Here is an 18,265-nt window from a genome sequence, read left to right as displayed (position 1 = left end):
CCTTCCCATGGACTCCTTCCTCTGGGCATATAAAAGTGGTAAAAAAAAACCCCAACAACACAAAAAACAAATAGAAAACAAAACCACTCCAATAAGGTGGCCCTGTGTGGTTCTGTGCTACCACTCAGTAGAATGCAGAAAGGGGTCTAGAGAGAGAAAGTACTAGAGAGAGAAGGTTCTAGAAAGAGAAGATTCTAGAAAGAGAAGCTTCTTGAAAGAGAAGGTTCTAGAAAGAGAAGGACCTGTCACCTACAGGTACTGGATCTGCGACCTTCTCTTCATGCAGTTTTGCTTGTTTTGTTTCTATCAAAAGGCATCGAAGTGATTCTGGATGCCTGGTCACAAGTGAGACACATAACAGGTGGTTCTTCATTCCTCTTTGTGACAGGTGCAGTGTCTCTGTTGGTTCTTACTGAGTCTAAGTCGTTGCTCATCCTTGTTTCTCTCTCCTTTTAACACAGGGCAGCCTCCTGCCTGGACCTTAGGCAGACATATTGTCTACCTAAAAGTTAATCACTTTTTTGGTTTTCATTGTATTTATTTTATTATTTCTTAAAAGCACTTTATTGAGGTATGAGTGCCATGTAAAGAGCTGTACATATTGAAATGTATTCAACTCAGCAAGTTTGGGGATAAGAATACGCCCATGAAATCATCACCATCAAACTCATAAACATACCCATCACCTCCCAAAGTGTCCTCCTGGAGGACACTTTGTTCCCTTTGACCAACATCTCCCCATTTCCCTCACCCCCAGTCCCTGGCAACCACCATTCTACTTTCTGCATCTATGAATTGTGAATTTTAGATTCCACATGTAAGTGAGATCATATATTATTTGTCTCTCTGTGTCTGGCTTGTTTCATTTAGCATAATGCCCTCTGGGTCCATCCCTGTAGTCACAAACGGCAGGATTTCCTTCTTTTAAAAGGCTGAATCATAGTCCATTGTGTGTATATATATATATATATATATATATATATATATATATATGCCACGTTATTTTTATCCATTTATTCCTCGACAGACATCTAGGTTGTTTCCATGCCGTAGCTGTTTGTGAACAGTGCTGCAGTGAACGGGGAGCCCAGTGATCTCTCCAAGATCCTGATTTCAATTTCTTTGGGTAAATACCCAGCAGCGGGATTGCTGGAGAACATATTAGTTCTCGTTTTCATCTTTCGAGTGCTGTTCGTCTGTGAGCGGGACTGTTGATGGAGACTGTATGCCAGGCCATAGGATCTGTGGCCAGTTGTTAAGATCCACTGATGCTGTAAGCTCTCCCCTCCACTGCCCCCTTTTTCTCTGTTCCTAGCTGTTCCCGGACTATTCAGCAATGCCGATCCCCCGATGTTCTTGGCAGGACAAGACACAAGTGGGCGACGTCCTGCAAAGCTGGGGAAGCTTTGGACCGGGAGATCTCTCTTGCCCCTGAGCTGTGCTGCCTCGGAGGACGCGTGAGGTGAAACTCTTCTTACCTCTTCAGTGCATCTCTCCTCTGGCTTTTTCGCTCCACCGAGGTACTGGAACATTTCAGGGGTGTTTCTGGGCTCCCAAAAACATGTTTTCATCTGTGGGTGGTTGTTAAAATTGGTATTTCTGTAGTGGGGAAGTGGGGGGGGAGGGACATGTAAGGACTGGACCCTCCTATTCTGCCCTTTTGCTTTGTATTTATTTTGATTGTTACTTTAGTGTACCCCAAGTGATGGTGGCTTTTCATTCATGGTGGTAATATATGATTTTCTCTTAAAATATACCCATTTAAGCAAAAATGATAAATTTCAAGTTATATAGCTGAAAACTGTTGTTGTAAGGCAGATGCACTGCGGTGGCGGAACTTGCAGAGGTGGGAGAGGGACATCATTAAATCATGAAGATCTTCTTATAGGATTAAAGTTTAGAAAACTCTGGCCTAAGAGAAAACAGGGAAGCAGAGGGTAAAGAGGTGGTGCTTGCTTTTCAATCGCACATTGTTACGTTCTTTCTTGGCGAAGGGAAAGCATAAGGAAAGGTTGCCGAGCTGCTGTACCAAGTCCCTTTTCTTGAGGAGAAATCTCAGGAAGGGTAGTTGGGAATTTCTGCAGGTGCCGGATATCTCTTTTGTACAGAAGAAGCATTCAAGGCACCAGTCCCCCTTCCGCGGGCACAAGGAGGGGGCTGGGCAGGGTCTTCGGGATCCACCTTGTAGGGGTGTGTAGGACTTGCTGAGGAGCAAAGTAGGGCTCCATTTCGGAGAGAGGCGTCGAGTTCTGGCAAATTTCCTTTAGAAATGCCTGCCTCCTGGTACCAGTCCTCCTCGCTTGGATTCCCATGTGAAAAGCCAGTTTTGCTGTTGTCTCTGGAGTGTGCCCTGGGTTCTTTGTCTTGTGTGCAGGAGCAGGGGAAGGTCTCTTTGAGGCTGTGTTTACATAAGAACAGAAAATTGTTTTATGGCGAAGAATGGTGTGATCAGCAGTGTCCGGATCCATCTTGAGTTGTTTTGCTTTTGGTTTGAAGTGTCGGGTTACTTTCTCATGCTCATTTGTGGCAACTTTCCAAATTAGCGTCTCCGTGATTGGCTGCCAAGGAATCAGTTTCCTATTTATTTACGCAAACTGGCAATTTCCTGGAGACAGATGCCCAGGGAGGAAGGAAATGTTTCAGAGAGACTCTGACTTGCATGTTTGGTTTTCTTCTGCTTCCCTTATGCTGTTGTGTCAGATTGTCTTGTCACCGTCAAGTTCATGTGTTGTACATGAGAGGGTACAACCTCGAAGGTTTATTTTGGGCCACAGGTGACGTGGTGCTGTCTTAGGGTACAGTGGAAAAGTACCGGTGTTGGGAGTCACATGCACCCCTTCTAGGTGAGACCTAGTGTGAGACAGTTTTCACTTGTGAGCCTCGTTGTCACATCCGTGCAGTGGAGATACAGCGTACTCCAATATTCCACGAATTATATACATGATATATGCAATGTAATTATATTTCATATAAATTACACGTTATGTATAATATGTATATACATGCGTGCATATGTAAAATATCTGGTTCGTGCGAGGCACTTATTAACTATTAGCACCTTTCTTCTCTTTCGTTAAGGACCTCCCTAAAGTTATCTTGCTTTCTATTTCTATCTATCAAGCTTCTATTTCTTTCTATCAATGTATATCTATCTATCTATCTATCTACTATTTTTAAAGATTTTATTTATTTATTTGACAGAGAAAGACACAGCGAGAGAGGGAACACAAGCAGGGGGAGTGCGGGAAGGAGAAGCAGGCTTCCTGCGGAGCAGGGAGCCCGATGCGGGGCTCGATCCCAGAACCCTGGGATCATGACCTGAGCCGAAGACAGACGCTTAATGACTGAGCCACCCAGGCGCTCTATCTATCTATCATCTATCTATCCATCTATCTATCTATCCATCTATCTATCTATCTATCTATCTATCTATCTATCTATCTATCTATATCTAATCATCTATCTGTTTCTTTCACATCAGAGGGCTCTGACTGTTATGAAGGAAGCAGAGGGAAGAGTTATCAGTCAGGCTAGCACTTGGTTTTAGTCTTGGTCTTTCAACATTATAGGCCAACTGGAGCCCCATTTAAAAAAATATACCTTTGCTCTGTCGCTGTGTTGAAATGGTACTAAAGACAGTCTAAGACCAAGTACACACATTAAAAATCCCAGATAGCCTTTATTTAAATATTTCACAAACAAGTTACAAGTTTCTTTGCAACTACATGGTAAATCAAATGTTAATTTACAGCTCAGGAACTGTAAACAATTCAGCAACTAGGGCCCAAAGGAACTGCATCCACAATAGAATGAAATATTTTAAGATGATAAACTTTTATCCCTTTTGAGTGTTTATGAAAAAAGATTTAAACTTTCTGAAAATTTTTGTCTTGGGGGGATAAATAATATTTACCACCAGAACAGTGTTGATGTGTGCATGACCACACAGACTCTTTTTCATATAGCCTTCACTTTCAACTCCTTAATAATCTGAATCCATGTAAACTGTAGATAACGAATGACTTTCTTGCTTTCTAAAGGAAAAGCTTTTGAAAAAGTAGCAGAAAATGGAAATTTTCAGCATATACTAACAGTGCTTCCATGTGCTACTTTCTCAAAGGCTTCACAGCTTCATGGTGAAATTTTTGTGGTCTTACTACACCTGTTGCTTCTCACCATATCCCTACCAACCAGCTGGCACTTGGAAGCCAAACAAAATGGTTCAAAGGCTTCTCGAGCTCAGCAACCGTCCGACGATTAATGTTATGATAGCAATGTTGCACAAGTGACAGGAAGAGGCTTTCCTCCTTACTGAATTTGATGAATATCTAAATTATTTCGGCTTAATTTAGACAGTTAAAGTTCTTATCTGAAGTCCTTGTTCACATGTTCAATCTCACCATTTTCTTCTGTATCTACCTATTTTGCATACGCTTTTATATAAAGAAGGTCAAGATTACAGAATTTTTTCAGTAGTGGGCTAATCCATCAGCGATGGGAAATATGATAAAGGCTAACACATTTGACACAGCACAAGAACCATTAGTTGCTTGAGACAAACAGTTATGAAAGCGTCTTACCACCAGACTATGAGAGGTTCCAAATTTCAACAGCCAGATAAGGAAAGAAGTTGGGATGCATCATCTCTGTGAAAAGTGTATAGCCAGATCACTGGTGATGATGGAGATGGTGATGATTTTATTGTTATTTCTTAGTGGTTAGACACAGAAGGTAGTTCACTCTTTCTCGGGGCTCACCTTTCTCTTGGTGTGATTTACCTGTCGATTCGTGCTTATGAACACTTCACACAAACAGGTTAAGGTGCAACGTTGAAAAACTCAGAAGTGCTTGGAGATCCTTTAGTTTGTCTGTAGCTGAGCCCAGGGCAAGCTCCTGAACGCCCCATGCTACTTCTCCTTAAGCTTTCCCTCCCCTCCGCTGGTTTGGCCGCGACCGGGTACTTGGGAGGGCGAGAATGTACTTTCGCACACCTGAGATATCTAATGAATCTAGTAGGAGTCCCTCATGCATCTGTGCACAAGCCATGAGAGGGAAGGAAGGAAATCCTGGGAAATCCTGGAGAAGATGATCTTGGGCAGGAGACATTTCTAAAGTTTACTATGAATTGAGAATGGTGTTGCTGGTTCTTGACAGCTCTTAGAACTAAGAAATAGTAGAAGGTCTATTTACTCGGTTTGGATAGATAGTCCTGCCAATGGAGCCTTCAGACTAGAGTTTGTCTGGTTTGGCTGCACGACTGTGAGTGGCACCATGACCTAATAGAAATAACAGAGCCCTGCAGCCAAACCAGGTGAGTTCTGGAGGTCACTTACCTTGGGCAAGCTATTTGATTTTCCTGTCAGCTTTCTTTATCTGTAAGTTGGAGAAGGTAAGAGTCCTTGCCTCATAGGTTTGTTGTAAGGGGTCAATGAGTTAACAGGTATACAGGATTTTGTGCAGTGTGGATACATAGTAAGCAATCAATAAATGTAAACCATTATTATTATTGTTAGCATTATTAATGCATATTTTTTTACCTTGTTCATACACCCCAGGAGAACTGTAGACTCTTTTCTTCAGAACCAACCCGGAGAGCTTATGTATGGGTCCAGCTGCACTAAACCCAGCACCGAACACAGCCTTGTTAATCATGTTGTACTTGCCACCTATTAAGACTGAGACCCAATGTATTTATTTTGGATGACATACAATGTGACCTAATTCAAGGATTTGATGGTAAATGGTTATGCCATTTATTAGACTGCTTAGAATCACATTTTGGAAATCTGGGATGTTATCAAAATTTCTAAAAATGGTCCTTGAGAATCAAAGTCTTCTCTGATACCTACCACAAAATTGAACCAGATTTATTTTGCTATCCTGTTCAGATTTGCAGGAGTTGGCAGAGAGTCACGGCAGATACATCTACCTGAAATGATGTTCATTTGGAGGAACTGGCAGTACTGAAGGTAACTTTTTTCTAAATTAGAAAATGTTTGCATGTTTTTGCTAAAACAAGTTATCAGAAATAATTTCTCATATGTAAAATGGAAAGAAAAAGTAATTTTTAATCAATTCAGGTGGTTGACGTATTAATAAAATAGTGAAGATGGTGTGACTGTTCACTCAGTGGAAATAAAATCCTCAGTTTTGTGCTCAGCAATCCAGAAAAGAAACTTCTGGCTCTTACTTACTTTTTTTTTCAGTAACTTGGACTAAAATAAAATGCATTGGTAATAATGAAATAATGCTTTGATTCTACTTTTGCTTTCAATAAACAGTGGAAATGTGTTTGAGCAAGTTAGAAAACATTCTGCCATTCAGGAAATGCCACCACTTTGGCTTCAAAGAATTGGTCACTTTTTTTTTTTTGAAAGGATTAGAAAGAACTACACAATAGCAATATCTCTGTCCTGCTGAGAACTCGGGACAGGGAGCATACTTAAGTAGGGGAAAATTAAGGCATATGTTACTTAATAATGAAGTCTGTACTTTATTCCTATTTTTCTGTGTTCTAAGCTAAGTTAAGCTGGTGGCTTGATTTGCAAAGTGCAGGAGGCCTATTGGATTGAGGGACGTGGAGTCTTGCACTTGTTGACCTGAGTGAATTGCCTACTTGACCCCTGGGTTTCTCCCTAGGGATAGCCCAGATTCACGCAGGAGGCTGAGCTTTCCGATTGTTAGTTAGCTAGCCTATGGGCCAGGCTAGCTGCTGAGTTTGTCTGAATCTATAAAGCCAGAAGAGGAAATCTTGTAGAATGTGAGTGTGCAGGCTTGGATCGCCCCCCCCCCGCCGCCCCCAACCTCTGGGCCTGCTCCGTGCATGGGTGGAGAACCAGTCTGTCGTGTTCAGGATGCAACATCTCCTGACTGAGCGACTGGACTTGTTCGAGAGAGATAGACCCATGTTCTGGGACTGCAGACAGATGGTTGTGACCGTGTGCCATGCGGTCATCAACCTGAGGATGATCTTGCTCCTCTGTGAGTATAGCCATTTTCTTTGCAGCTGATTGCAAAATGCTCAAATTGTTCGTTATGATGGACAACACGGGTGCACGGTCCCAGCTGTGAGTGGGGGCTTCTGGCTTTACAGACTCCCTCAACTAACAGGAGATGTACGGGGGACCCCAGATGACCAGTCCAAACTGTGAACTTGCACTAAGGCAAGACCTCGCATCGGCAACATGAGACACAACATAGAAATCAGAGAAGAGCTACTGTCCAGCCGTTTTAACCACCAATACCCATTTATTTTAATGGAAAAAAAATCTGCATTCTCTATGCTCCAAAAAGACTTACTATTGAAACAAATACAATATATGGAACTCAATCTGCATAATTTCACTACAATAAAGACAACATATGACTCCTACTTCCTACAGAAGGCGAACTGAAAGCACAGGTGCAAACAGAGATTGCATAAGAAAGCATGGGTGTGCGTGGGTGCGCGCGCGCATGTGCATGTGATTAAAACCTTTAGTAAGCAACTGCACTGAAATATGCTAAGACACTTACCTTACGCTAGTTCGTGGCCAGCTCTAATAAAAAGCCACAGGCTGTCACTAGTTTCATCTGATAGAAAAATTTGGTGTGAGCTTGGATGGTTCTTTACAGTTTATCAACAAGAAGATAATCTTAGTACAAGCATGGAGTTTCCTCTTTGACATGCTCACAGAATAAAAATCAATTACTTCTCATACATAATGAACATCTTTTATTTTCAGGTTTGCAAACAACGGTAGTTGAGTCACACAAAAGGGTACTTTTAAAACTACCTGTATTTACTCTATTTTATGCCTGTATATATGAAACAAACGTGTATGTGCATAAAGGGGTGTCTATACATGTGGGCATATACGTGTACACACATGTGCCTGTCAACCTCCTCCCACGCAGGTAGGGCCTCCACGGTGACGTCTGCAAAGGTACAGATACTGAGGAGAGACAGATTCGCTGCCATGATCTGCGTCCTTGTAAGAACCGGTGGGACTGGATTCAGGACACCTACAGATGCAGAGGGATGCCCCCGAAAGAATATTTCAGCCCTTTTCTTGGCATTTGATGGTAAAATTTGCTGCTCTGCCCCTCACCACTTTTGCTTGGGATCATGGCATGGGGTGGCAGTGAAAATTGGTTGCAGTCCTTTACTAAAGAGAAAGGACTTGTGTCTCTGCTCTCCCTTTCTGCGGACCTGCCTGGCAGGCGGTGGTGGCTCGCAGACCGCCCAGGACGGTGGAGAAGCGTCAGCTCTGTGGTCTGTACTAGTGCTTCGCTCGATGCCGAGGCCCTGGAGGGGACAGCGGCGTAGCTTCTATTCTTTCTTTGTGTAACCTCTCACGGAAGAATGACATATCAAAACTAGGCTCCTTCTGTAGCGTTTCTCTCTATAAATACTGTGTATATACACATACAAATACTCACACATATACAAATACGAACCCACAGACACAGCTGCATGTGTGGAGTGCTGACTAGCGACATGGCAACACATCAGAAAAAGTAGTCATTGTCTCTGCTCCCAGAAGGTCAAGTTATATGCTGTGATCTTTAAACATTCAGGGAAATTCAGAAGATTCCATTAATTAAAGGAGAAATGGTGAAGTACAGACCCAGTGAAGTTGCAAAGAAAACAAAAATCTGAAACAATTGAGGCTTAGGTGTGAAGTTTGAGAGCTGTAAACTGCGATCTTCCGATTTGGATTTTTTTTTTTCCTTTTTCCTGTTGCTATGGAAACTTGGGAATCAAGCTTCAAATATCAGGAGTTCTCACAGACCTGAATGGAAAAGATTCAGAGTTAAGTCAAGGAATAGCACAACTTGATTCAAAGCTTTTTAGCTAAGCACTAGATAAATGGCTGATGTGCCATAAAAAACACATTTATAAACACGGCACTACCTGGGGGACCTTTTTTTTTTTTCCTTTGGCATAACATCTGAAGAGAGCGTGAATAGTTCTGCTGGTTTATGATTAAACAGCTGGATTGGTCTGAAAACGCTCATGCTAAACCCCTCATCTCAGACCCACAGGGCCGACTGCCTCTGTGACCCTGAACTCTGTCCCTTGCACAGTAGCCCAGAACTCGGCCATTTTAGGGACAGATTGACTTGGTAGCTGAGAGACTAATTGTCGTCCCAGATACTATTTTTTGGTCACAGGGAAGAGCAAGAGAACTATTGGTGGTTCTTCAGACAGGGTGTATGGGTTTCCTCCAGCTGCTCTAACGAGTGGCCTCAAGCTGAGTGGCTTGAAATAGCAAAATGTATTCTCTAGCATTCTGGAGGCTGGAAGTCCAAAAATGAGTCCTATGGGGGCTAGAATCGAGGTGTTGGCAGAGCTGTGTTCCTTTTGGGGGCTCCAGCGGGGAAGCCACTTCCGTGCCTCTTCCAGCTTCCAGAAGCCGCCTGTATTTGTCTCATGACCCCTTCCTCCACCTTGATGGCCTGGACTGTCTTGTCCAAGATTATTGAGGTCACCAAAACTGTGTTTATTCTCTAAGATGTACACCAGCCCGGGGTCTCCACTCTGCCGGATAATAGCATGAGCAGGAATAGCTCAGTTCTCTGATGCTTTGGCTTCATGATGATTATATCTTGGCTTTATGCAGGGAAATGGTACCACTAAAACTTGTGTTATAATCAAAGAAATAGACATGTGTAAAGGTCAAACTACTATGTAAATGTAGTTCATTCTGGAAAGAACCGATGGCTAGAATATAATGGATTAACTTTGTAAAGCTTGGGCCTTTTCTTTCAAAACCTGCTGAGGGGCAGATCAGTGTGACAAACTCACCCACCTACTCTGTACCCCTCTGGCTTTTAGAGGTTAATCCTCTCACTTACCTGCTTGGAAAATTTAAAGCAGCTTCGCTACAATGAGATAAAAAGTCTTTGTAATGTGACTCAAGTGTAAACAACATGATACTGGTTAAGGCTAAAGGTGATTCCTTTACAGTTAGGAGTCTCCGGGACACATTTAATTTCTTTTTTCCAGCTGACTTTTTCACCGTCCTGGCCACCATTACTGTAAACTCTGGTTACTTGGGCTGCATTGCTGGTGTCCTGCCACATTCACCCATATCTGAAGAAAGACTTGAATATATTCAATGGCATCGTGAATTTTGTTTAAAAATATCCCCATCTGTTTTGTTTCTTAAATTCCACGTATGAATGAAACCATGTAATACTTCTCTTTCTCTGACTGACTGATTTTGCTTAGGGCCATCCTTTAGTTCCTTACCTTCTAGCTCCATCCACGTCGTTGTAAAAGGCAGGATCGCATTCCTTTTGATGGCTGTGTAATATTCCATTGTGTGTGTGTGTGTGTGTGTGTGTGTGTGTGTGTGTGTGTGTGTATACCACATCTTCTTTATCCACTTATCTGTCAATGGACATCTGGGCTCTTTCCATAGTTTGGCTATTGTGGACATTGCTGCTGTAAACATTGGGGTGCAGGTGTCCCTTCGGATCACTATGTTTGTACCATTTGGGTAAATACTTAATTGTGCAATTGCTGGGTCGTATTTGTAACTGTTTGAGGAACCTCCATACTGTTTTCCAGAGTGGCTGCACCAGCTTGCATTCCCGCCAACAGTGTAGGAGGGATCACCTTTCTCTGCACCCTCACCAACATCTGTTGTTTCCTGACTTGTTAATTTTAGCCATTCTGACTGGTGTGAGGTGGTATCTCATTGTGGTTTTGATTTGTATTCCCAGTGATGAGTGACGTTGAGCATCTTTCCATGTGTCCATTGGCCATCTGGATGTCTTCTTTGGAGAAATGTCTGTTCATGTCTTCTGCCCATTTCTTGACTGGATTTTTTGTTTTTTGGCTGTTGAGTTTGATAAGTTCTTTATAATTTTGGATACTAGCCCTTTATCTGATAAGACATTTGCAAATATCTTCTCCCGTTCTATAGGTTGCCTTTTAGTTTTGTTGACTGTTTCCTTGCTGTGCAAAAAAGCTTTTTATCTTGATGAAGTCCCAATAGTTCATTTTTGCTTTTGTTTCTCTTGCCTTTGCAGACGTGTCTAAATCCTTAAGGAATTTCTGCAAATGTGCACTGATAGGAATGTAACCTCTGCCCATCTGTAAATTACACCAGCATTTCTAAATATGTCACCCAAAAGGTGATTCGGGGAAGTGCCAAAAAGTGAATCTTCATCTCAGACCTCTCCTCTCCCAGCACTGATCCATACCCTCAAGGCTACTCGGCCACAGTTCTCTTTGAGTCATGACAGCCTCTGAAAGGCTGCTCATAATTTGGGCATTGGTTTCATGACCACACCGCCCCCCCCAACCTTGAGAACCCACATCCTCCCTAGGAGGTGGCCACGTTACATCAAGACCCACACATCTCCCCTCATCTCTTCTCTGACCCCCAGCCCAATGTTCCTGATCAGGACATGGTTTTCTAATAGAAGGCTGAAGCAGATATCAACAGAGAGCAGATGCTTGGCAGAACCTGTCAGGCTCCTCTCCCTGGTTCCCCAAGCATACCTTAGGTTCTACATCACTGCCATGGAACTGGGACCTTTCCTAAATTCGTAAGAGCTGATGTCAAAACATTTCCTCTCAAAAGCATGGGCAGTGCTCCACAAGGACATGCACATGGATGTTCATGGCAGCATTCTACATACAATCCCCAAACTGGAAAACAACTCAAATATCCATCAACCAGTGAGTGCATTTTTTAAAATGTGGTATATCCATACAGTGAAATACTACCCAATAATAAAAAAACTACCGATAGGGGCACCTGGGTGGCTCAGTCGTTAAGCATCTGCCTTCGGCTCAGGTCATGATCCCAGGGTCCTGGGATCGAGCCCCGCGTCGGGCTCCCTGCTCAGTGGGGAGCCTGCTTCTCCCTCTCCCACTCCCCCTGCTTGTGTTCCCTCTCTCGCTGTCTCTCTCTGTCAAATAAATAAATAAAGTCTTTAAAAAAATTGTATAAAAAAAACTACTGATACATGCCTCAACATGAATGAACCTCGAAAGCATTATGCTAAGTGATAGACATCTGATGAAAAGGACTACATATTTTGTGATGGCATTCAAATCAAATGTCCAGGCAAGGAATAACTATAGACCGAAAGCAGGTCAGAAATTGCCCGGGGCTGGGATAGGGGCGAGGTCTGATTGTAAAGGGGCACAAGGTAACTTTATATAGTAATGGAAATGTCTTAAAACTAGATTTTGGTGTTATAGAATGCTATACATTTACCAGAATCAGTATAGAAGATAAATTAATGAGAGCAGGTAAATTTTATGTTATGTAAATTATACCTCAATAAAGCTGCTAAAAAACATTTTCCAGTGTGGTGTTAATAACTTAAAATAATAATTTTGGTCACTGAGGAAAAAAAATTGACTGAATAAAACCCACTAAATTAAAAAAGTCTCCAATCCCTGTTTAAGTCAATTCAGACTGTAACATAAATGATCCTACCTCTGAGGGCTATTGACTTGATTACATGAGATGGTCTATATAATTTACGTAAATTAATGTGCGTGGCACTTAGAAGCCCTAGGAGGTCAACTGTCATGATCCATGCAGTTGCACTCCTTAAAGGGGCCATAGCTCCTGTGTAAAGCACAACTCAGGGCCATCTGCAGGCAGAGGGCAGCCTGCTCCACCTGGGTTGGGTGCTTCTCCAGGCCCTGTCTCTGCCCAGAACACATTTCACAAGAAAAAGGAACAAAATATTGACACACTCAATGAATGGACTGTATGATTCCATGTATAGAAAATTCTAGAAAGGCAAGCAAGTAATCAGACAAGGCAGACCAATGAGGGTCTGGATTCAGGGGAGGGGATCAATAGCAAAGGCACACAAGGAAAACTGTACCTTGGTGTTTGGTGTGGCTACACAATTGTGTACATTTACCAAAATGCATCCAACGGTACCCTTAGAAATGGGTGAATTCTATGTCCAAATAATACCTTCACACAAAGCATTAGAATTAAAAGTTATTTTCAGCGGCTGTTTTGCTCATCTTGGTCACGTCTTTAAACTTTTTCATTGCGATCGAGGTTACAATTCAATTCTCCCTCCTCACCAATGTAGAGACATTTAATTTTGGTACTTGTTAATATGGTTCACCTGACCTGTCTTTTTATGTTCTTGATATTGCTGATTAATTAAGCCTAAAACAATGTTCAAAAAGGTTTCAGGATGATATTCTTCCCTGGAGCTGCCTGAGTCACACCACACAGAACCCTACAAACCACCCCCCCTCGACACCTAACGGAGATACCAGCCCTTCATTGAGAGGGTCTTAGGGCAAGCACAGCACAGCTCTTCAGTGTCAGCAACACATACCCTTCAACAACAAAACTGGCAGTAAAATTAATTCCATTTACATTTTTTATTACTTCCAATGTCATTAATTTTGTTCCCTTTAGTTTTAGCTGTCTGAGAAGGAGATGCAGACCCCTCAGTCCTAGGCCGTCATAACCAGCTGAAATGCTTTCACTACTTTCTCCCACGAGGAGGCAGTCTAATGGTGAATGCTGGCCTCACTGCTTGCCCCGCTTGAGACCTCTCTGAGCATCAGTTTTCTCATCTGTAAAGTGGGATAAAATCTCCTGGCCAATGAAAAAAATAAAAAAAGCCATGGGACATTAGGGTATTTGGTTCATGCTAGTCTACCTGGGTCTCAATGTTATTTGAATGTTATACTGAATGTCCCGCCCATGTTGTATGATGTGATCGCTGTAGTTTCATGAACAAGGCTTCAAAGAAGGGGTTCGCACACGATTTTGACATTAGCTACAGGTGGCCTTACTTACCTACAGCGGGACGGCTCTGTGCTCCTAGCAAGGACGGCTCCTTTTGTGAGAACAAGAAGCATATTTGACGTCTCAACCATGGTACACACACATATGTCTGTTCTCGATGATACTATTTTGAGTATAAAATGAACTTCAGTTCTTTAGGAGTTACCAGGAGATTCTGCCCTGGATTAGTTGTGATCCTAGTGATCTGGCGAGAGAGAGAGGTGGGCAATCTCGGCGAATCTGCTCACTACTGACCTCTGTAGGCCACGGGTCTCCAAAGTAGGGGGCACAGGAAAATCCCTGGTTGAGGAGAGGAAAATGCTGCCCCATTCTTTATATTCCCCTTAATCTACACAATTAGGTTAAGTCTTACTAATATGTAATATATGGATTGCTAGTGGCAGACATGTGTATTTTTATCAAAAATATTGTATAAATATGCACAAACACTGGGTCCGTGTGCTGGAGGCCAGCGTCACCTGGGATGTGGGCTCCACAGGTCGGATGGGCCCAGAAATCTGTACTTCCACAAGCAGAGGTAGGAAGTCTCCATCCTGTTAAAATAGGTAAAAATTACAACGTTCTCCCAGCACTGGGGAGGAGTGATTGCATCCTTTGAAAGGAAAGGACGATTAAAAGAGGAGACTACAGAGCGGATTTTTTAGCTTCTGTCACAAACACATGTAGGCAGAGGGATTCAGGTGCACGGAGCTGTATGCACGGGCTCCAAATTCAGACACAGAGGACCACCAAGCCAGGGGTGGGCTGGAAATAATCCACAAGGGAAATACGGGGTGACAGGTAGCTCTGACATCAGAACAGACTGCTGTCCTCACAGGACAAGGGAGAAAAGATTTATCCCCCCAGTGAACAACGTGGTTCAGTTCTATTCTTTTAGTTGCCCCCCACCGTTTCACTGAGTGATGCTTAGAAACTTTTTAAATGGGTCGGTGCCATCCAGGAGAGAATTATGCTGTTAAAACAGCCATTGGGAAATGGCCGCAGAGGGTCCCTGGGCTGTCCTGGGTCTCAAGGAGAGGTGTCCTAACTCTCCCAAGCAGAGAAGGGCGTGCCATCGAACCTGCCTCCTTCACCCTTGCCCTTCAAACAGCACAGGATGGGAGGCCCACACCAGGGAGCATCAGGTAGTTCTCAGGCAGCAGCTCCGATGTGCCGGATCTCTCCACCCCTCCTGGTTCTCTCAAGAACAAAAGGACTTCTGTTTTCTCAGGAAGGCTTTAATTTCTCCTCCCAGCTGGGCACAGTGCTTAAAGTGGTGTCCATGACCCGGAAGCCACTCCCACTTTTACTGCCGCCTTCTTCTTCTTCTTTTTGGTGGTATCACTGTCTCCATGTCCTGGATCACCCAACTCTCTAGAGCAGCTTTGGCCTTCTTAACCTTCTTCTTTTCCTCCTTCACTCTCTCACTGCCGCTTTGGGGCTTTTACCACTTTGGCCACCACCTCTCTCTCTCTTTAATTAATTTGACAGAGAGCGAGAGAGAGCGTGCATGTGTGAGCTGGGGGAGGGACAGAGGTGGGGGGAGGGGGAGAGGGGGAGAGAGAGAGAGAGAGAAGCAGACTCCCCGCCGGATGCAGAGCCCAGTGCGGGGCTCAATCTCACAACCCCAGAGATCATGATCGGAGCCGAATTCAAGAGTCAGATATTCAGGCGACTGAGCCATGAAGCGCCCCTCTCTTTGCGGTCACTGTGGTCCAATATTCCTGCATCCTGGTGGCAGGCGTGCTGTCTGTGGCCTTGCCATGCTGGCCCAGAAGGCCCTGCTTGATCATCAGCCTCTTCTGACTTCCCTTGGACCTAAACCCCACTTCCCAGGGCAAGTGTGTCTCTCCATGATTAGTCAGTCTCTTGATCTTGGCTGCCATACCCTGGTCTCAGGTAGAGATCACTGCTGTGGTCATTAATACAACAGCCATGCAGACTGCTTCCCCTTTGGTGGTGATGACCACCATCTCCTGAGTGACGTTGATGCCACCCTCAAACCGGAGAACCCCTAGAAGTATGATCTTTGCCCCATAGCGGATTGTGGTCACTGCGCTGTCTTTCGTCACTAGCCACTGATGAGAAGGCAGCAGCTTTTCCAAGGGTGAACAGCTTGCCGCACATAAGCCTCATCCCTGTGGCTGTCATGCAATCGCTGGGCATCGAGCACATCGGGCATTGCCACCAGATGGTCCTTTCTGCTCACGACCCCAGAATGAACCCTCTGAAGTTCCTGCATCTGAGCACCCACTCCCAAAAATGAAGTAAGGTGCACACACAGCATCTGAATATAGGTGCCGGCCTCACAACTCCAGCTTCCTAGTCTTCTTTCAGGATCATACTCGATCATCTTGCTCTTGCATATGGTCCGCACTCAGAGTTGCGTCTTTCCTGCAGCAATAAGTGGGCGTCCCTGGAATAAGGCACCTGTCAGAGTTCCTAGGGCCCCACAAAGTTGAGCGCTCCCTTCGAGAGCACTGTGTAGCCGGACAATTCCCACATACTCTTTGCATGAACTCTGTTGGGATTTCAACGAGTGACTTGTTCTATGCACACGATTAAACAAGCCACTCCCATTGGGATCCAGAATTCCACTGCGTCCTGTCTTCTACACACAAAGCATCCACTGGATCCAGGCTACCACCTCATGGGAAGAGGGGTTGGAGGTGCTTGTCAAGATGAATGAAAGCTGTCCTAATATAGTCCCCAGTCTCCCACTTCAGAGTATTTGAACCACAAGGAAGAGGTGTATAGTGTGTCGTCCTCACATTTAGCTTATTAAAGTCCTTGAGCAACAGGGGCCACTGAGATGTGTCCATCTGAGCCACCTCGGACTCACGTGTGATTAGAAATTCTTCAGTGTGTTGTATTTATGCTACATCATCTTCTGGTGATGACTTCCGCTCCTTTTTCTTCTTACACTTCTTCGGCAAACTAAATACTTCCTCGTCCACCATGCTCGGGAAGTCTCCATTTTAAAGAACTCACTGGCAGTCCAGAGTAGCCAAGAAGTGTCATCGAGAGTCAGGCTTTGATGTTGTGTAACTGGGTTTATGGAGGCTGATGTGTGAGTGGCCACTCAATTACCATCTCTTTCTCTGTGCACACACACATTTGTGTGCACGTGTGCGCGCACACACACACAGACAAATACATGCACGACGTGCTTTTTTCTTTACGGTCACACAAGAAGTACTGCCCTCTAGTTTACTCAGGCTCTGTTCTGTGTGAGTTCCAGCGGCTCTTACAAACCACACCTAGTGCTGGGCTTGCTGTCTGTCCAGCACTAACTTGAGAAGCTGGTGGAAAACAGATTCCAGATGTTTACTGCAACAGAACTGATCAGAGAAGGCCATTGTAAATAATCCTGATGTGTCTGTTGACTGGGGAATACACTGCATAGTGTTCATATGACAGATTCTCTGTATCAGTTAAAATGAAAGGACTGGGGCAGGGGTGACCTACAGCTGTTGGGCTAGAGTGTGTTTGTGCGGCTCTTGAGCTCAGAATGGTTTCCCACATTTAAAGAGTGGGGAAAAACAAAAGAGAGAAACAACAACAAAAGAGCAACAAAAAGGAATATGTGACAAAGCTGATGTGGTCCACAGAGCCCAAAATATTTGCTGCCCAGCCCTTCCTGGTGAAAGTTTGCCAACCCCCAAATTAGGAGAGCATAGAAGAACCTTGGAAGTGCAATGTGGGGAGGAAGAAAAGCAAGTTACAGAACATCATGCTCAGGATAACATGAATTACATAAAGTTTTATAAGCTGCACAAAATAGAACTATAAGTGGTGTGTGTGTGTGTGTGTGCGCGCATGTGTGTAGTAAACATCTAAAATAACATCTGGGGACACCTGGGTGGCTCAGTCGGTTAAGCATCTGCTTTCGGCTCAGGTCATGATCTCAGTATCCTAGGATAAAGCCCCAAGTCAGGCTCCCTGCTCAGTGCAGAGTCTTCTCCATCTGCCCCTCCCCCTTGCTCATGTGTGTACACACACTCTCTCTCAAATAAATAAATAAAAATGTTTAAAAAATAAAAACCCAAAAATAACATCTGGACACACTCTAAGTCATTATAGTATTTTCTCCGGGGAGAAAGAATAGGAAATGAAACTGGGGAGAAAAACATAGGGGATTTCACCTTTATCTGTAATAGTTTATTTCTTGAAAAGAAAGGAAAAAGAAAGAAAAAAAGAAGAAAGAAAAAGGAGAAAAGAAAGGGAGGAATATATTTTCTTTCATCCACCTTTCTTCTTTCCATTTATCCATCCATCCACCCACCCAACCACCCATCCATCCATCCATCCATCCATCCATCCATCCACCCACCCACCCATCCATCCATCCATCCATCCATCCATCCATCCACCCATCCATCCATCCACCCATCCACCCATCCACCCATCCATCCATCCATCCATCCATCCATCCATCCATCCACCCACCCATCCATCCATCCATCCATCCATCCAACCATCCATCC

General features: G+C 43.9%; 1 protein-coding gene and 1 pseudogene across 3 annotated transcripts in view; both read right to left on the bottom strand.

Moving 5' to 3' along the window:
* Positions 1–7,227: 7,227 nt before the first annotated feature.
* The window catches only part of CDH13 (cadherin 13), a 1,106,386-nt gene continuing 1,095,348 nt past the window's right edge, over positions 7,228–18,265 (bottom strand). For all 3 annotated transcript variants that reach the window (XM_073882334.1, XM_073882335.1, XM_025860409.2), the window contains one exon: positions 7,228–8,774. In XM_073882334.1, coding sequence (XP_073738435.1) covers positions 8,767–8,774 — 8 coding nt within the window. In that variant the 3' untranslated portion in view covers positions 7,228–8,766. The remainder of the gene's footprint in view (positions 8,775–18,265) is intronic.
* Positions 15,438–16,738, bottom strand: LOC112814834 (H/ACA ribonucleoprotein complex subunit DKC1 pseudogene; annotated as a pseudogene).

This window comes from Callorhinus ursinus, unplaced genomic scaffold, assembly GCF_003265705.2.
Source record: "Callorhinus ursinus isolate GAN/ISIS: 27379988/994484 unplaced genomic scaffold, GSC_fseal_2.0 scaffold46, whole genome shotgun sequence".
Classification (NCBI taxonomy): domain Eukaryota; kingdom Metazoa; phylum Chordata; class Mammalia; order Carnivora; family Otariidae; genus Callorhinus; species Callorhinus ursinus.
Note: the sequence above shows the minus strand (reverse complement) of the source record. Positions and strands in the feature narration are given on the sequence as shown.